General features: G+C 39.2%; 1 protein-coding gene across 4 annotated transcripts; it reads left to right on the forward strand.

The window, feature by feature from the left end:
* Positions 1 to 91: 91 nt before the first annotated feature.
* On the forward strand, positions 92 to 18,967 carry LOC109076859 (protein argonaute-4). Of its 4 annotated transcripts, none has more exons than XM_042777135.1 (18): positions 92 to 261; positions 5,575 to 5,746; positions 6,364 to 6,484; positions 6,619 to 6,800; positions 6,888 to 7,024; positions 7,138 to 7,272; positions 7,834 to 7,921; positions 8,043 to 8,190; positions 8,310 to 8,429; positions 8,560 to 8,721; positions 10,546 to 10,694; positions 11,012 to 11,196; positions 12,571 to 12,730; positions 13,524 to 13,839; positions 13,999 to 14,133; positions 15,359 to 15,460; positions 15,545 to 15,744; positions 15,833 to 18,967. In XM_042777135.1, the coding sequence occupies exons 1-18, from the start codon at positions 243 to 245 to the stop codon at positions 15,939 to 15,941; spliced, it is 2,640 nt and encodes an 879-aa protein (XP_042633069.1). In that variant the 5' UTR covers positions 92 to 242; the 3' UTR covers positions 15,942 to 18,967. The 4 variants fall into 4 exon arrangements, with proteins under 4 accessions (XP_042633069.1, XP_042633070.1, XP_042633071.1 ...); XM_042777136.1 differs by having other exon boundaries at positions 10,561 to 10,694; XM_042777137.1 differs by having other exon boundaries at positions 8,560 to 8,688.
* The last annotated feature ends 95 nt before the right edge of the window (positions 18,968 to 19,062 follow it).

The following is a 19,062-nucleotide window of genomic DNA, read 5'->3' on the forward strand; positions in this document are numbered from 1 at the left end:
CCCTGTGTGTGTCAATTATGTGCGCGTCCACCAACCGAATTTCTCGTCCCCGCGCATGCGCACTTACAAATCTCATGGAGCAGCTTTAAATCACTCAAAGACAACGCAGGCAGAGCGCTGCATATCAACGCATCCTTCCATTTCTTAAATTAGCCACCTTAAGCTTCGAGATACCGCCCCCAATTTCAGTGTCGGTACGGAGCCGCCAGGCCGGGACAGAGACGGAGAGAGATCCCTCGGCCATGGAAGCGCTCGGACCCGGTAAGTGCTAAAAAAATGAGCCGTGTGACAGCGTAGCGCGGGCCGTTGCGCTGCCCTACCAGGGCCCGCGGTAGCGCGCTGTTTAGGCCTCGACGTAAAAAACGAAAACAATCCCCCATCACACTACACCCGCTTGTCAAAACCGTACTAACGACACAAAGCTGTTGATTATCGCACTCAACCTCGGCGAACGAGTTTTTAGGAAGCTAACAAGTGTGTTTATTACTGAATAAGCGTTACATGGTTTTAGTCCATTGCGGAAGACAGGACTGCATTGTGTGGTGGTGGGGATTTAACCACACGCATCGTTCTTCCGCGTCTGCCCCGAACAACCCTGCATAATAAATAAGACGTCCTTTTATTTTAAAAATGGCACATTTTAAATGTTTTTTCCCCGACGGTTTGATAGTCAAGTGTACAAATATCGTTATGAAAGTGTTGCGCGAGCTTGATACGCAAATAGAACGCTCGCGGACGGTGTAGTTGATACGCGTGAGGATGTTCTCGTTCCCTCTCTCTCTCTTTTATTGTTGGCTCTTTGTGTGATCCCCATGTGCGTTTGTTTATGCCTAACGTCTGACCATGCCAGAGGATAACGGTTGACAGGACTTTAAGCGCCAATATCACGTACCTAACTCTATGCACAGCTAACGACCAGCCGTTCTTACTGTACGAATGAACTCGCTGACCTCTGGCAAATAGGCCTAATTATGATCTTAGACCATGACATGCATGAGGATTAAGCGATGTTGGTACAGTATAACTTTTTGAGCTCTAGTTCGCTTTGACTTCTTCAAATTGCCATGCATTTGTTTTCATGTTGTTTGTTAATGCATCAGTGCTCCTGCTTCTCTCAAATTATGCTTTTCATTAATCTTGCAGGTCTTCTGGCTCATTAACTTAATTTTTATTCAATCAGTATTGTCTCTAATCACGTTTGTTTATTGGACAAATGTAAAAGCCTTAGAAATGACTCTTAATTAGCACTTTGTTAGTGAGCATGCTTAATAAGAAAATGAATAGGGTGCATGTTGTAACAGATTCTTTTTAGAAAGCAAAAGTGATTGATGTGTGCTTTGGGAACGTTTGGTTTGTAAATGTAACTTCTATTCTTCAGCTGTGAGATCAGGCAATGCCAAAGATCTGCCATAAAAATGTTTGCAAGAATGATGGTGTGTTGATTGCAATATTTAACAGTTGTGTAATTCTGAGTTCTAGCACAATAAAGCTCTGTATGCTTGTGTTCGTTGACATTCTGTGGCTGTCAGAGTCTTGTGGCCTCTGCCAACCAACATCAGCATTGTTTTTATCTATTACTGCAAAAAAACAGGATTTAAAAGTCAATAAGGAATTTAAATAAATGGTCTTATTGTGAGTTATTCATAGAAAAATTGGAATCTTTAATAAAAAAAAAAACAATCCACCAAAATGAAGTCCAAATGCACCACATCAAAGGAATAAAAAATTTTGAAAAAAAAAATCACAATTCATTTTGACGTTGTTGCAGTCTTGCATTGTTGCATTATAATTTTAAAGTATTATTTGGTAATCTAAAAAGAGTAAACGTATGAAAGATCAACGGCTGTACAAGCAGCTCTTGTGTTCGGGTAGCTGCAGCCTCTTACAGATCTGGATTTATTGATTGTGGCTGTGGTGTGATTCAGTATGCAGTTAACGTGGATCCTGCATGTCTTTGTCGTGTGTAACATCCGCTGTGTAATCCAGGTGATCTGCCTGTGTCATGGGACTCAATGTCATTACTGAGTCATCATCTACTCCAGCTGCCCCTCAGTTTAAGCCTATCATGCCATTTAGATCACAGCATGACACTTTTAGCCTGTTGTCCTCCAGCAGAGATATACTGCAGTTTGAAATTTTCCTTTTCATTGCCGAATTTCAGGATCTCCTTGTTGACATTCGTAATGTAGCGGAGTAAAAATAAATGTGGCATGTTCATTTAAAGCCCTCTTGATTTTTGTATAATTGTCATGTTTAGAGTTGCATAGTACTGTTCCTTTGCACAATGTTTAGATTTTCTATTTGCAAAAAATGCATGGGTAACCTATTATGTTTGTCAAAATGTATAGCATCCAACACATTGGGTTTTTCATTTCTGCTTTGATGAATGAACCAGGAGGAGTTAAAGTTCATATTTATAAGTGTCATGTTTATTGATTATTTGCTTGGATTGACCAGTGTTATGACATTTTAAACAACATTGAATTAAAAATCTGTATCTAAGTTTTCTGCAGGTCTTAAAAGGCTCTTAATTTGCCCTTTCACAAATTAAAGCCTAAAGTCCAGTTAAGTGTGTCCTTGAGGGACTACTGCGACAGAGTGAAAAAAAGGTTAAATAAAAAAAAAAAAAAAAAATTTTACCTCCATTCTCTATAGACAGTCCATATTGTCGTCTTTATGCAATCCCAGATTTGTGTCTACTGTCAGGTGTTCTTTCTTTTTTGGGCTTTTCTGATGACAAGACAGAGCAAAACGCACTGTTTGCAAGCCATTGTTTGTTTGCGCTCATGGCACCTTCTGTCTAGTCCTGCTGTATCAATGACAGCACTCACATCGTTAAAGATGACAAGCGATAAATCGTTGGGTAGCAGCGTGTAGTCTTACATGTTTCTTGTTCACAACAAGATTTTAGGAGTCAAAATTGCATAATCTGACACAGTGACTGTCGTAACTGACAAAAAAAATTGTGTAGTTTGAACTGGGCTTTAAATGGTCTTATAGGAGTAGAGAGTCTTAAATTTATGCAAGTCATTATGCATAAAACAAAAATTGGGTATGAAAATTAGTTTTTCCTTTGAATCAAGTTGATTTTTCTGAGCCCACTGGGGATGGAGTTTTATCAAACTCACTTCATTTTGATAGATTACGCTTAAATCAAGACTTGTTGTCATATGTCATTTTGTAAATGCATCTTGATTTAAGAATATTTAGACATTTGCACTGCTAAATATGACAAATACTGATGATTATTTTTTTTTGCATTGTTATTAGAAGGTGCAGTTATTTACAAGTCACAAGTTATTTACATATTCTAGTGGTTGAGAGCTGAGCCATAGTTTTTTAATTATTATTATTTTTTTAAATTAAAAAGTTATGGAGATCTGTTGGAAGGTTGTATTTTCAAAGTTTGAAGCATAGATGTATTGTGTTTGTGCAATTCATTCTTTAAATGTTCTTTACTTGATCCTGTACGTAATATATAGTGTATTCTTAACAGTATTCAGTAGATGCTAAGATGGTATTCTATTTTCAGCATGGCCTCACACTTCAAATGACTACTAGACCGTAAGGCAGTTGTTAGATGTTCTGGATCAAATAAGCAATCCAGTGCTTTTTTGGTTCATGGATTACTTTACTCATAATGCATTTGAAAGCATCAGGATACCACAAAGCACAAGCTCGATAATGAGTGGTGTGAGACCCTGATTGCAGAATGAAGGCAGTAGCTGCCCACTTTTAGCGACCGTGTCTGACACTTCTTGTGTGAGAAGTGTAACAGCTGAGTGGCCTATATATAGAGTCCTCTTGGTTTTTGATGAATGTTGGTTTTCCCCCATCTCTCCACCCCAGCTGTGTTCATGCTGTAGTTCAGAGAGCTTTGTTGGCATTGAGGAGGGGGAGCCATAGGCAGACAGTATGAAGGGATGAGAGAGCGGTTATAGAGGCTCCCAATTGTTCTTCTTGCCGCTTGGCTTGCTAACTGGAGCGTGTGGATCTTTGAGGGGCTTAGACCACTGAAAACACAGCATTTTGACAAAAGGGTGCATCGTATCTCTCTGATGGGCCCCAGTAGCCATTCAACCCCCCCAAAAAAGTTTACATTTTGAAATAAGGAAGTGAATGTCTGTTGCATAGTTTGAAGCCGTTCCTGCTTATCAATGACTATTTGGATTAAATGGGACTAAATTTCAATTGTCCATGTTTTACTATTATAACAGAAAAAAATATTTTCAGCATACAATTTTCTTTGCAGGAAAATGATTTGGTGGGTTGTGTTGGCATCATCCCAGATCGCAGTCCCCCCCCCTCCATATGACCCTGCTGTCGTCTGTCTGCAGTGGACATGCAATTTTTTTGTTGATGGCTTGTGTGGGGCTGCCTGGAGGCAGGACCTTAAAGGGATACTCCACCCCAAAATGAAAACTGTCATTAATCACTTAACCCCATGTAGGGCTGGGCGATATATCGCATGTGATCGTCACGCGCATTTCGTCAGTAAAGCCGGTTTCCTGATTAGCGCTAAATCTCCATCTCCTGCTTTCAAATGGAGCGCCATTTAATAGACAGAGCCGTAGATCACTGACAAGCTACGCAATATCGCGTTCATTATCGAAGGCGATTCATCTGCGATAATGAACGTGATATTGCGTAGCTTGTAAGTGATCTACGGCTCTGTCTATTAAATGCCGCTCCATTTGAAAGCAGGTGATGGAGATTTAGCGCTAATCAGGGAACCGGCTTTACTGACAAAATGCGCGTGACAATCGCATGCGATATATCGCCCAGCCCTACCCCCATGTTGTTCCAAACCCGTAAAAGCTCAGTTCATCTTCGGAACACAATTTAAGATATTTTGGATGAAAAATATCGTAGACTGCCAAGTAAATAACAGTGTCAAGGTCCATAAAAGGTATGAAAGTTGTCTTCAGAATACTCCATCTGCCATCAGACGTACCTCCATATCACAGTATGCTCTTCTGTGTCATCAGCGCCACAAGGATGCACTGTTTTCTTTCAGATCAAAGCTAAATCCACATAGAAACAGCATGTTATATGGAGAGACAGAGAGGAGACTGTTGACAAAGGAATTGTTGAATAAAGTCAATATTTTTGTTTTCTTCGCTTACAAAAAGTGTTCTCGTCGCTTCATATAACCCAGATTGCACGTCTGATGGCAGATGGACTATTCTGAAGATGACTTTCATACCTTTTTTATTTATGGACCTTGACAATGTTTTTTTCATTTGTAATGTCACAGGCCTCCCGGTTTTCATGGGGGTAAGTCCAATAAGTTGTTTGCATCTCTTCTTTTTTTTTTTTTACCCCATTGGTGAATGAAAGTTCGGTGTGGATGTCATGTTCCCTTAAGTTGTTTGCATCTCTGTCATTGTATGTTCTTCCCCACTGATCAATCTGAAAGCCTGACATTCTCAATATTGTTATTTCATGAAAGAAACGGGCACATCGGTGTATGGTATTGGTCAGATTAGATCTCAGTCAGTAGGTACGACTACGTTAAGTGAAGGTTCAGCCTTTTGGCTTCATCTAAACAAAATAATTGTTTGCTTCTTCCAGGCCCGCCTGCCCCTACCTCCCTCTTCCAACCACCACGCCGGCCCGGCTTGGGTACGGTAGGGAAGCCGATTCGCCTGCTGGCCAATCACTTCCAGGTGCAGATCCCCAAGATCGACGTCTATCATTATGATATTGACATCAAGCCTGAAAAGCGCCCCCGCCGGGTCAACAGGTGAGTGCAAGCAGATAAGAAAAAATTTTTTCTTTCAAATAAATTAATACCCATTTAAATATTCTGAATTGTACACTTTCAGCATTCAGACGGTCAGATCTAATTTACACTACCATTCAAAATTAAGGTCATTTAGGAACTGGTTTTGATAGAACTCTTATGTTCACCAAGGCTGCATATTCTTATTTTCCGTTACTCCAGTCTTCAGTGTCACATGATCCTTCAGAAATCTTTCTAATATGCTAATTTGGTGTTCAAGAAACATTTCTTCTTGTCAATCTTGTAAACAGTTGTGCTTCCTAATGTTTTTGTGGAAACGTATGTTGTTGTGTTTTTTTTTTTAACAGTCTTTGAGCAGAATGTTTAAATAGAAATCTTTTGTAACGTAATAAATGCCTTTACTGTCACTTTTGATCAATTTCATGCATCCTTGCTGATTAAAAGCATTCGTTTCCTTAAAAAAAAAAAAAAAGTACTGACCTGGACCCAGACTGTTGAACAATAGTGTCTGTATTTATTTTGGGTATGTATTCGTGAAAATTGCTAATCGGCAGACTGATCAGCAGTGGAAATGTATTTAGATGATTGTTAATTTGGGACATGTTTTTTTGCTATAGAGAGGTGGTGGACACAATGGTGAGACATTTTAAGATGCAGATCTTTGGGGACAGGCAGCCTGGTTATGATGGCAAGAGGAACATGTATACAGCAAATCCGCTACCCATCGGGAGAGACAGGGTAACCAAAGCATGATCAAATTCATTTTTTTTTGTATCTCCAGATGTTAAATGTAACGATATCCTTGTGTTTAACTTCTAATTGCAATAAGAAAAGCTCCTTTTAAATATAAACGTTCTTGACCTGTGATGCAGGTGGATCTGGAGGTGACATTGCCAGGTGAGGGGAAGGATCAGACCTTCAAGGTGTCTCTGCAGTGGGTGTCAGTGGTGAGTCTGCAGATGCTCCTGGAAGCTCTGTCTGGTCACTTGAACGAGGTCCCGGAGGATTCTGTACAGGCTCTGGATGTCATCACTCGTCACCTGCCCTCCATGCGGTAAGCCACAGTCTCTGAAATCCTATCTGTTCATGTTAGTTGTGAAAACTCAAATTTTGGGTTGGCCTTTCGTACTTTTTGATACAGGTACACTCCAGTAGGTCGATCCTTCTTCTCACCACCAGAGGGGTATTACCACCCACTGGGAGGAGGGAGGGAGGTTTGGTTCGGTTTCCATCAGTCTGTCCGTCCAGCAATGTGGAACATGATGCTCAACATTGATGGTATATTTTATCTTCCAAAGTCTTTTCCTTCTCTGTGTTTTTGTGCATCTTAAGAATACGCCTAACTCTGCCCATTTAAAAAATAAATAAATAAATAAAATTCCACACTACAGTGTCAGCTACAGCTTTCTACAGAGCCCAGCCTGTCATTGAGTTCATGTGTGAGGTTCTGGACATCCAGAACATCAATGAGCAGACCAAGCCCCTCACAGATTCACAACGTGTCAAGTTCACCAAGGAGATCCGAGGTGAGCGCTGAAGCATTTTGCTGTAAAATGGTTCATTATGTCATTTAGCTTAATTTACACTACCTGTCAAAAGTTTGGATGTGGTAAGATTTCTATTTTTTCTGTTTTTGAAGACTCTCTTATGCTCACCAAGGCTATATTTATTTGATCAAAATTACAGTGAAAACAACACTCTTGTGAAATACTATTGCAATAGAATAACTGGTTTCTGTTTTAATATATTTTAACATACAGTTTATTTCTGTGATGGCAAAGCTGATTTTTCGGCAGACATTACTCCAGTCTTTAGTGTTACATGATCCATCATACAGTTTTTCTAATATGATTTAGGGCTCAAAAACACTTCTTATTATCAATGTTAAAAAAAATTGTGCTGCTTAATATTTTTGTGGAAACTGTAATAATTTTTTCAAAAGAACAGCTTTTATTTGAAATGGAAATCTTTTGTGACATCTTTACTGTCACTTCACATCAAGTAACGTGGTGCCTCATCAAGGGCCAAGATTGCTTCAGTTGTGGTTGTGTAGTGAAATTGCTGAGTTAATATCATTGTGTGTTTAGGACTGAAAGTGGAGGTCACACACTGCGGCCAGATGAAGAGGAAGTACCGTGTGTGCAATGTCACACGACGCCCAGCCAGCCATCAGACGTTAGTGCTTTTTACATTTTTATCAGCATTTGCTGTAATATATGGTTTAGCATTTATTACTATTTATTAGATGTTATATACCCACCAGTGATTTCCACTTATTTTCTGCACATTTCTGTAGATTTCCTTTGCAGCTCGAGAACGGACAAGCTATGGAGTGCACCGTTGCCCAGTATTTCAAACAAAAGTACAGCCTGCAGCTCAAATACCCCCACCTGCCCTGCCTCCAGGTGGGGCAAGAACAGAAGCACACCTATCTGCCCCTTGAGGTAAGAGACATGCAAATCATATGAAGTTTTTTCCCGGCTGTACAGTAATTAATGTACAGTACACATGTACAGTAATTAATGTGAGTTGACTTGGCACTCGTCTTCTATCCTCCATAAAGGTTTGTAACATAGTGGCAGGACAGCGCTGTATAAAGAAACTAACAGATAACCAGACCTCGACCATGATTAAAGCTACGGCCCGCTCAGCCCCAGACAGACAGGAAGAGATCAGCAGACTGGTGAGTGGCACTTGTTGAAAAATGCTCAATATGGCAGCAGTACAAAGAGAAGTCGAGCCTTATGATTAAAAGAGCCAATCACTTTGTTTAAAAAAATAGTTATCACTAAATCTCTTATTAATCCTTTCAGGTCAAAAGCAACAACATGGTTGGCGGGCCTGACCCTTACCTGAAAGAGTTTGGCATTGTGGTTCACAATGATATGACCGAGGTGACTGGGCGGGTCCTCCCAGCGCCCATGCTTCAGTATGGGGGCCGGGTGAGTACAGACACTGGGAGGGACTGTAGCAGGGTGAGTACTGGGGCTCGGGTTCAGGGTGAGTACGGGTGGGCTGGGAGCAATGGCATGTGTGTGAGTGTTGTCGTGGGATGAATGGACTAACCAAAGGAATGAGGATCAGACTCCACTGGTTTGTTTTGGTCAATGCTGTTTAGCATAATCAACAATCTATTTTAAAGGGGTCATGAACTGCCTTTTGTTTTTATTTTGTACTGTTCTCAGAGGTCTACTTATAATGTTATCAAAATGTTTAGATAAAGATACATCTGTTTGAATAGATGTGGCAGATTGTAGACTCAGAAGTAAACGGCCACTGCTGTGATTGGCTAACAGCTGTGTATGTTTGAAAGCCTACATCCTTCAAAGATGGATGCTGCTGTGATTTAGATTAAAAATGCATAAATACACAACACATCAAATGATCTTTAAAAACAGACAAAGCAATAGTGACCACGTAATAAAAACGGTTACTCACACTCATGTTTTGCGACATGACTGTCAGATCCAATATAGCCATGTCGGATCCACAGCATCATCTTTTAGTCTGCGGTCTGGATCTTCATTAAAAATGAAGTTCATCCACTATTTCATAATGTCTGCGGGGGTGATGTTTAGCCACACTATTATGTCATAAAGTGGCACATTCACAACCTGTCATTTTGGCAGACTGGCTTCAATGTTTCAATGTAAGCAGTTTTTAGACTTAACAAGAAAGTTGAGTTCTGAAACTTACAGGATGTTTTTATTGTACAATGACCTCATATCTGTCAAAAGATCAAGGGAATTTTGATTTCTCATTTCATGACCCCTTTAATATCTCAGGAGCTCATCTTGAGGAACTCATCCTGAGGAACTCAAGTCTAATGCAATTAGATCATAATTTTGTAAACTTCCACACATCTCATTTAGTCATTTTATAGACTGTTTGCTATTGTTAAAACTACAACTGTGCATAAACATCTAATTTTAACTTCCATAAATGGCTGAGATGTTACTTATGTGGAGAGAAGTATCATCATTGTTCATCTAACAATTATGATTATTTTTTTTAAATAAAGTAACCCTTCCAGTAGAGTTTTATCTTCATTCCTGTGAGATAACAACCTTTTGGGGGATTGCTCTCTCTTTGCAAACTGTACCTGTTGTATGTAAAGAGATGCAACCTCATGTCTTTGCTACTAAATTTCACTTATTCGCTGTCACTAACTTATACTATGCATTAAATATGGGAGCAGTCTATATTATCACTGTTATTAATTTGTTGATGAGTTCAACTGAAAATTCTGAGTTACTATTATCTCTAACATCTTGCTTGTGTACTTGTTATGAGTGCTTTTAATCTGTATGTATTTCCAGATGCTCCAGTCTTCAGGGCCTGTGTTGTGTTGTGTTGTATTATATTATTGAAATTTAATTAATTTTAATATTGTTTTTTTTTACTGTGTTTAAACACGGTTAATTGTAAAATTGTTATTGTGGAACTTAAGAGTATTTCATACGCCCTGAACACTGGAGCAGTTCTTTTTTTGTATTAAATTCAAATAACTCCTGTATTGATATTTCAGATGCAATCCTGCTTGAATTAATGATTTTTGTTATTGCATTAATTTACTTGCTTCATGCTTAACCTTTACAGGTTCTTAAAAATATTATAACATTGTGTTTAACCAATGGGGAGGTTGGCGGTGTGTCTTCTCTGCAGTCTACTTTCTGCTATTAGCCCAGGCCTGCTAGAGTTGGGTGGGGTTGGTTTTGTTGGGTATGGAGTTGGCAGTGGAGGGTATTGAGTAGAATGTGTATCTTGTGATGAGAACGAGAAATTCACTAAGAGTGTAGGGACTCTCTCCCCAGAACAAGACAGTGGCCACACCCAACCAGGGTGTCTGGGACATGAGGGGAAAGCAGTTTTATGCGGGTATAGAGATCAAGGTGTGGGCCGTAGCCTGCTTCGCCCCTCAGAAACAATGCAGAGAAGATTTGCTCAAGTAAGGATTGTTCTTAACTCTTTTTTTTATTTATTTATTTTTTTTCTCTGTAGTCTCTCTTAGTCTTCTCCTAAAGATGCATGATTAAATTATTTTAATTAAAAGACTTATTATAAACCTTTCACATTTTTGTTGATTAGTATTTTATGTGTTTGATAATTTAATGAATGTTTATGCATTTTCAAGATGTTGGAAAATTTGGTTTTAAATTTGTTACGGTTTGACAAGGATATTCAAACATTGAAAAACTTTTACAAACATCTTTCCAAAAGTGCTTGGTTAAAGTTTTTTTTTTTTTTTTTTTTTTGTATATATAGGAGTTTCACTGACCAGCTGCGCAAAATATCCAAGGATGCAGGGATGCCCATCCAAGGCCAGCCCTGCTTCTGCAAGTACGCCCAGGGAGCAGACAGCGTGGAGCCGATGTTCAAGCATCTCAAGATGTCTTATGTGGGACTACAGCTCATTGTGGTCATTCTGCCTGGGAAAACACCAGTCTATGGTAAAGAGAGCTCCTCTAATGTTGAAGCACAACAAATGTCAGAGAATCTGACACTGTGATTATAGGGCTGGGAGATGATCAGATGATGATAATTATCGTAATATAATTTTCCTCAATAATACAAGAGTTCGATAAATGCTCAATATAATGTTGTTTACACTCCAAAAGCGGAATGAAACAGCACTGCTCATTTGAACTGCGCCACATGGAGCATTTAAGTTCAAACGGCAACGCTGAGCAAAATGGAAATAGCCAGATGAAGCCGCGCTGAAAAACAGGAGAAACACTGAACAATGATACAGTCAGAAGGCTTTTCAAGCTACAAATTGCCATCATTTACCATGGATTTACTGTAGTAACACTAACTGCCATGGTATTGTGCAAGATATGTGGGATATTGGATTTTATAACGTTATTAATGTAGATGTGTTAAAGGGTAAGTTCCCTCAAAAATTATAATAATGTCATTAATTACTCACCCTCATGTCCTTTCAAACCTGTAAGACCTTGGTTCATCTTCGGAACACAAATTAAGATATTTTTTGATGGAATATGAGAGCTGAATTTTCATTTTTGGGGGAACTATCCCTTTAAATGAATTAAAGGAGTAGTGGAATATAATTACAGTATTTTTGTGATTAAGCTATAGCGTTTACATTTTAAATTTTTAACATGATATTGAGGTGCTATATGTTTGGTTTTAACTGTGGTTATCATGAGCTAAATGTATGCTATTATGGAAGACCAGTGGTTAATTGTAAACTCAAACAAACAAACGAAAACCCCTCAAACAGTCAGAATAATAAAATTTGAAGGTTGATAAATAAAAATGAGGTTGTTCCAATTTTTACAGATGGTACTGTTTTTGATAATGAACTGTTTTGATAATTGACATCTGCATCCTAACTCAAGCTGCTACTGTTGTCAACTCAGGCTACCATCAAATGTGCATAAGAGACAAAAAATCTAAAATTATTAGTATTGCAGCCTGCACTGCAAAGTCTGCTGAAGATACACGGCATCAAAGTCAGGCAACACAAACCTCTTTCATGATTTGAAACCATATCATTAGAACATGAAGAAAATAAGAAATAAACATTTCCTGACCATAAATGACTGGAAACGTGAAAAGAATTTAAATGTGAAGTGTTTGTCATGTTCTGACCATAAAGAGAGTTTAGTTTAAAACCAGAATTAATGGTCTGGCTTCTACAACTTTAACTTAGTGCAAAAATCTGCCTTTGAACTTGAAAGTAATAAAGATTTGAAGTTTATTGTGATAATTATCAATATCGACTGGTATGACAAATTGTGTTTTTTTGGCCATATCGCCCAGCACTACTGTAATACTCAAGTGGTTTTGTGCCTCTCCAGCGGAAGTGAAGCGTGTAGGAGATACTCTGCTAGGAATGGCCACTCAATGCGTTCAGGTGAAGAATGTGGTGAAGACGTCCCCTCAGACGCTGTCCAATCTCTGTCTGAAGATCAACGCCAAACTAGGAGGCATCAACAATGTGCTGGTGCCGCATCAAAGGTGGGATTTGGAAAAGAAAAAATTAGGTACCAAATTATTTTAAGTGAATATATGAGTGCATAAACTATATATACATACATACATACGTACATACATACACGTGCATCTTTCAGCTGTGGTTACAGTTCTTTGCAAAACACATTACATTAAATGACCCCCCCCCCCCAATTTGTGATTTTTGTATCGTAATGTCTATTGGACCCAAACAATGGAGGTTTCACACATCCCCGTTTCTCACAACAACAAAACTCCACATAACAAAAAATGAGACAACAACACAATATATATCTTTCACATCCACATCCCCAAATAGCAGAACAAAAACTTAAAAAAAAAAAAAAAAGGAAAACAAAAATAGAGAGAGACTGATAACAGCCGTCAGTAGAGAGAACAACGTCCAATTTAGCGTCACTCCCATAGACGCTGTATAAGAAACACCCTCGCCTTAGCGTTAACCCTTTTTTTTGTAAATTGATGCAGAGGTAATATAATACAAAATTTAGTGTACATTAAATAAAAGAAAATACAAAAACTTTGGAGGATTTACAATGCTGATGACCGTTGAAACGTAACACAAAAAAATTTTTAAAACACTCAAAAAAAAAAAAAAAAAAACATTTTTAGTCCACTCAAAAAAAAAAAAAAAAAAAAAAAAACTGTCACCTAGCAACAGGACTGACAGTCATAGGCAATTTTAAAGAGCTTTGATGCATTGTCAGCCTGAAAATTCCCCAAACAAAGAAAGGAAACTTTTATTCTGTTCCTTCATATGTCTGTGTTTGCTTTCCATCAGGCCCTCTGTATTCCAGCAGCCGGTCATCTTCTTGGGGGCTGATGTCACTCACCCACCTGCAGGTGATGGGAAGAAACCATCCATTGCAGCTGTGGTGGGAAGCATGGATGGGCACCCTAGCCGCTATTGTGCCACCGTGCGAGTGCAAACCTCACGCCAGGACCTGTCCCAGGAACAGTTCTACAGCCAGGAAGTCATCCAGGATCTTACCAACATGGTGCGAGAGCTCCTCATTCAGTTCTACAAGTCTACTCGATTCAAGCCCACACGCATCATCTACTACCGAGGAGGAGTCTCTGAGGGCCAGATGAAGCAGGTGAGTCATCCGGAGATGATGCATTGATTCAGACTGCAGCTACATTGATAATATTTGAAAGCTGATTTCATCTGAATGAAATGAAATGTGATTTTGAGATGGATAAATTACATGTTCAGTTTTTCTTCTCAAAGTAATGTTGATAATTGTCTCGTGCAGGTTGCCTGGCCAGAGCTGATCGCCATCAGGAAAGCTTGCATCAGTCTAGAAGAGGACTACAGACCAGGAATCACCTACATCGTAGTGCAGAAACGTCACCACACTCGGCTCTTTTGCTCTGACAAAGCTGAGAGGGTGAGTTTTACTGCACTCCAGTCACATGATCCTTCAGATATCATTTTAATATGCTGATTTGCTACTCAAGAAATTATTATTATCAGATTCAATGTTGAAACAGTTGAGCTGCTTAATATTTTGTGGCAAATGCAATACTTTTTTTTAGGATACTTAGATTTAGTCGAACATTTTAGAAACTGCGTTTATTTGAAATGAACTTTTGAACTAAGTAAAAGAAATCTTACTGCCACACTCTTGAACCGTAGTGTAGGATTACATTATGATTGTGTGTATAATGAGTGTATGATTCTTCATTCTCAATCATATGTTAAGCTTAAATTTGTAATATTTCATTTATTTATTTATTTATTTATTTATTGGGTACTTTGTTTAAGTTTAAGAAGACTTCTACAGACTTCTTGTTGCTTGTTTTCCAACCATTAAACTGCCTCATCTTTTGTTGATTATGATTTCACTTGAACTTTAGTGTGTAATCTTGCTGTTAGATCATAAACTACGTCTGCAAGGTTACAATGCTCAGAGTTCAATGCAAAGGGAGATGGGAGATATTTTCTTTTAAAGAAATCGCTGTTTAAGGATTACAAAGAACATCTGGTAGGGACTACAACAAGCTTCTTCCTGGGTTTGTGACATCACTAACCCCGATGTTTACAAGCCCCGCCCCTGCGAACACGCAACTACCCCTAATGGTAAGGGGGCGTGATGTTTCCGGAAAATGTGCACTAGGCGGTTAGCGAATCGCAGACAAACTTAGTTCGCTAACAAATCGGAGCCCATTGTGTGTTTCTGAGGGAGGGGCTTCATAGAACCAGGAACTCAACAGAACGTTTTGATGAGAATGGAAACAGCGGTGTAGAATAAAGGTAAAATACATGAAAATAATGTGTCAAGCTTTCGAAAAAAGCTGATTAACCACCCCTTTAAAAACAAAAACTGCGGTTTGTCATTTCTGACTCTCTAAGTGGGTGGTTCATAGTCAGAATATGCGTAGTAGACATGCAGTGTTAAATGTTAAAAGTACCGGTTTATATGAAACAAAATATTAAATTTCAGAGTGGGTGGACGACCTAGAGCAAACACACCTGTTTTATAAAGAAAGCATCAACAAAATCTTGTTGTTTTACTGTCATGTTCAGATAACACATTGTGTAAATCTTAAAATCAACTTGAATGATTCATTGCATTCTCTTCTAAATCTTGTATACAAATTTCTTTGACTTAGGTCGGGAAGAGTGGCAATGTCCCAGCAGGAACTACAGTGGACAGCACTATTACACACCCCTCAGAGTTTGACTTCTACCTGTGCAGCCATGCTGGTATCCAGGTGAGTCACAACCCAGTTGCTTATTTTTCTAATTTATCCATTTTTCCATTCAAGATTTCACACATTTGCATTTTCTTCCCATAGGGCACAAGCCGTCCCTCTCACTATCACGTCTTGTGGGATGACAACTGTTTCACAGCCGATGAACTGCAACTTTTGACTTACCAGCTCTGCCACACCTATGTGCGCTGCACCCGCTCCGTCTCTATCCCCGCACCAGCCTACTACGCCCGGCTTGTGGCGTTCCGTGCCCGCTACCACTTAGTGGACAAAGACCATGACAGGTTATTAGCATATCATTATTGACGGGATGTTCTTGTAAAGTTAATAAAATGATTTTAATGCTTTCTGTATCATTTTTTTTGTGTGCAGTGCTGAGGGCAGTCACGTATCAGGACAGAGTAACGGCCGAGACCCTCAGGCCTTGGCAAAGGCGGTCCAGATTCACTATGATACCCAGCACACTATGTACTTCGCCTGACGTCAACCAGCAGGAGACGCACTTCTACACTCCCTCTTCAATCTGTCTCTCTCTCTCTTCCTCTTCCCGTTTCTCTCTATCGCGTCTTCGTCTGCAGCAAAGCAGTTCTGAAGCCAGGGGGCCATCTGTCAGTCGAGTCGAAATTGGTCTGCCTCAGAAGAACCAACCTCTACCAGCAGTCCTGCACTGAGAGGCTTTTGGCCTCCAATGCACAGAGAAAAAAAATCAAATTGAGCCATTTTTAACTTTTCATTTCTTTTTGATTTTGAATGTCTTTTTAATTTGTAATATACACTGAGTGTGAGCAAACCTGCGCCATTGGTCAGGGCAGCTCTTGCTCTCTCAGCTAAGCTGGACTCTGTCTACTTTTACCTCAAGCCACCATTGGCTGAATCTTGTCACATGTCTTTTGGGGCGGGTGGGGTGGATCTTGCATGTCGGGGAGGGGGAGGTTGGGTTGACTTGGATGGATTTGTTTTTCTCCTTTTTATGGTCGTATTTGGACTCTCTCCTCTCAGTCTTTTACAAACGAGGTGACCTTGGTATACATACCCATTACCTGCTGCCATTTTGTGCGCTTGTGTGGATGTGTGTTCGTTCGTGTGTGTGTGTGTTTGTGTGAATGTAGGTTCATGTCTCATGGCAGGCCACTGAAATGTAAAGGGAAATCTAGGAGTAACTGCTGTAAATGCCTCTCTCTTTTTTTTTTTTTTTTTTTTTTTTTTTTTATATTAACACACACAGATATATAAAAATATATAAATATTTACAGCTCTATAAGCATATTTCACTTGATGATCTAACAGGCTTTCATAAGCTGATGGTTTTGTGTAGCAGTAGCATTACCCATAGTCTCCTCTGTGAGTGTTGGGGTTGTTGGACCTGGGCAAACAGGGCTTGGTACAGGTGCCATCCTGCCTGTGGCAAGACTGGAAATGCGTACATCTTATTCGGAAGTTTATTTTACAGGGTTGAAAGGTATGGCCATTGCACAGTTACAGACGTAGCACTAATGCGCCGTCTGATAGGCTAGGCTTGCAACATACAGCACTCTTCCTTTTATGCATTTATACATAAGATTCAAATCAGATTTGTAAGAGTTTAATATAAATGTTTTTTGTGATAAACTTTAACAGTTTGTTAGAGTAGATAATCGTTGTTCTTGTCGTTCTTAATGTTGATATTGATCAGTTGTCTGCAAATCGGTCGCATAATTAATTGATCCAGGAGTCAATGTGGTTGTAAGTGGAGAGGTTTTTTTTTTCTTCTTTTTTATACAGCTTAAATTCTTGTAGCGTTGTGGCAATGGTAATGAGGGCCCAAAATGCTTTGGTTTGTCCACTTAGTCTTTTTTTTTTTTTTTTTTAAAGTTTGAATTGATCAAAGTTTTGAGCTTTAGCTAATTTCTGTACCAAGTTAATGGAAAGTAAGTAGAGTGACAAATCAGAAATTTGGGGGTAAATATTTCGCAATGTTCAGCAGTTAAATGAATTTTACACTTAAAGTGTGTTTATTACTTCTGTGTGTATGTGAACTTGAATCTATAATATAAATCTGAATGAACTTTCTTTTGCATATTAAAAATAGGACACCATACATTAAGACACATGAGCATAAGCACTGCCTTTGGACTGAACGGCACCGATGGTGCAGTTTGAAGGGTCTCCAGTGTGCACGCCTCGTCAGGGGGCTGCTCTGCAAAAACCCTTTTGTAATAAACCATCCGTAAAGCAGCAGGTTTGCTATAAATGAGTTTGAGCACCAGCCTGTCGATGGCGTGGACGCTGGTCCCATGCAAAAAGAACAGGAAGTGGGCAAGGGCATCACATGCAATAAGTTGGATTTAAGCATTGAATGCTAAAAAGGTTACTCGAAGTCAAAGCTTCCAGAGAATAATGTGACTGAGGAGTATGTGTGCATGTCCTTTTTAGGCAGTTTCACTAAATTGTTACATGACATTTAATTCCAGTTTCTATCATGATATCATTGCAAAGCAATATAACTCAAAATCTAGAACAATATAAAAGCTGTAATACTTTTTTGTCAGTGTGGCTGTTGGTTGGATTCCTATTGCCATTTGTGTTTATGTACTTCTTTTGCTTGTATCAATCAGTGGGAATGTGCATATGGTGGACTAGCTCTTTAGGCTATGTGGAAAATGTTCAAATTTAAACTGTGCTTGCCTGCATGCCAGAGTATTGTTCTGATCTCTTATAAAATATTTATTATTGCGCAGAAGTTTTTTTTTTTTTTTTAATGTGTAAATCAATACAGTGAGACTGTTTTGAGTAGCGATGTTGTCCGGTCTCATTTACAAGATTTTAAAATTTTCTCCAGAAATGTCAATAACTCAGATGAGGGACAGATTTGGGGGCTGAAGGGATGAGGATGCCGGTCTTTGTGAGCTTCAACCCAAACGAGGTATTTTTTTTTTTCAATCACTGGGCTGCTAAGACTGACCTCCTCAACCTTTCTTTCCATCCTCATGCTAATGAGGAGCCCCTTTACCCACTGTCTTGTTCCCTCTCTGCTCTTGGGCTCTTCAGTGCTGTGGCGCCGCCCTGGTGGCACCTCCACACATGCACTTCCTCTCTGCATGTGGTGGGCCCCAAGGGCCCACTGCACAAGGATTACCTCTCAACTTTTTTTAACCCGTTCTCTGTCCCAATTTATAGAGAGCATGATTTTTTTTTTTAATTCCTATTTGATATATATGGCTTTGTTATTTGAAAAATGTGTATTGTAATTTAATTTTTAGTTTCTCTTACTGGTGTGTAGCTTTTTTGTGCTGTTCTATTCTCGTGTTCTGAGCTGTGTGACTTGTCCAATAGCAATGGGGGCACTTTCTTTGACCTGCTGGGGAACGCTCAGGACTCCTGTAGCTTCTCCTATCTTGGTGCCCCATCAGTTGCTGTATTTGCTTTGTGACATTTTAAAGAAAAATCTACCCCCTTTTTTTAGCCTGCAGGGAATATTTGTGTTATTGTGCTAAGTAATAAATTGGTATTTTATGCCTATAACACACACCTCGGTCTCCTGTCATTTTTGAAGTTCAGTTATCCTACTGAAAAAATTTTGTCCTTCATTATTGTATAGTTATCAATGATTTATATAAATTAAT

The sequence above is a fragment of the Cyprinus carpio genome, chromosome A19 (assembly GCF_018340385.1).
Source record: "Cyprinus carpio isolate SPL01 chromosome A19, ASM1834038v1, whole genome shotgun sequence".
Classification (NCBI taxonomy): Eukaryota; Metazoa; Chordata; class Actinopteri; order Cypriniformes; family Cyprinidae; genus Cyprinus; species Cyprinus carpio.

Coding starts and splice junctions, on each gene's coding strand:
- LOC109076859 (XM_042777135.1), top strand. Junction 7,273..7,833: donor GTTCACCAAGGAGATCCGAG/GTGAGCGCTGAA, acceptor TTGTGTGTTTAG/GACTGAAAGTGGAGGTCACA. Junction 13,840..13,998: donor CTGAGGGCCAGATGAAGCAG/GTGAGTCATCCG, acceptor TGTCTCGTGCAG/GTTGCCTGGCCAGAGCTGAT.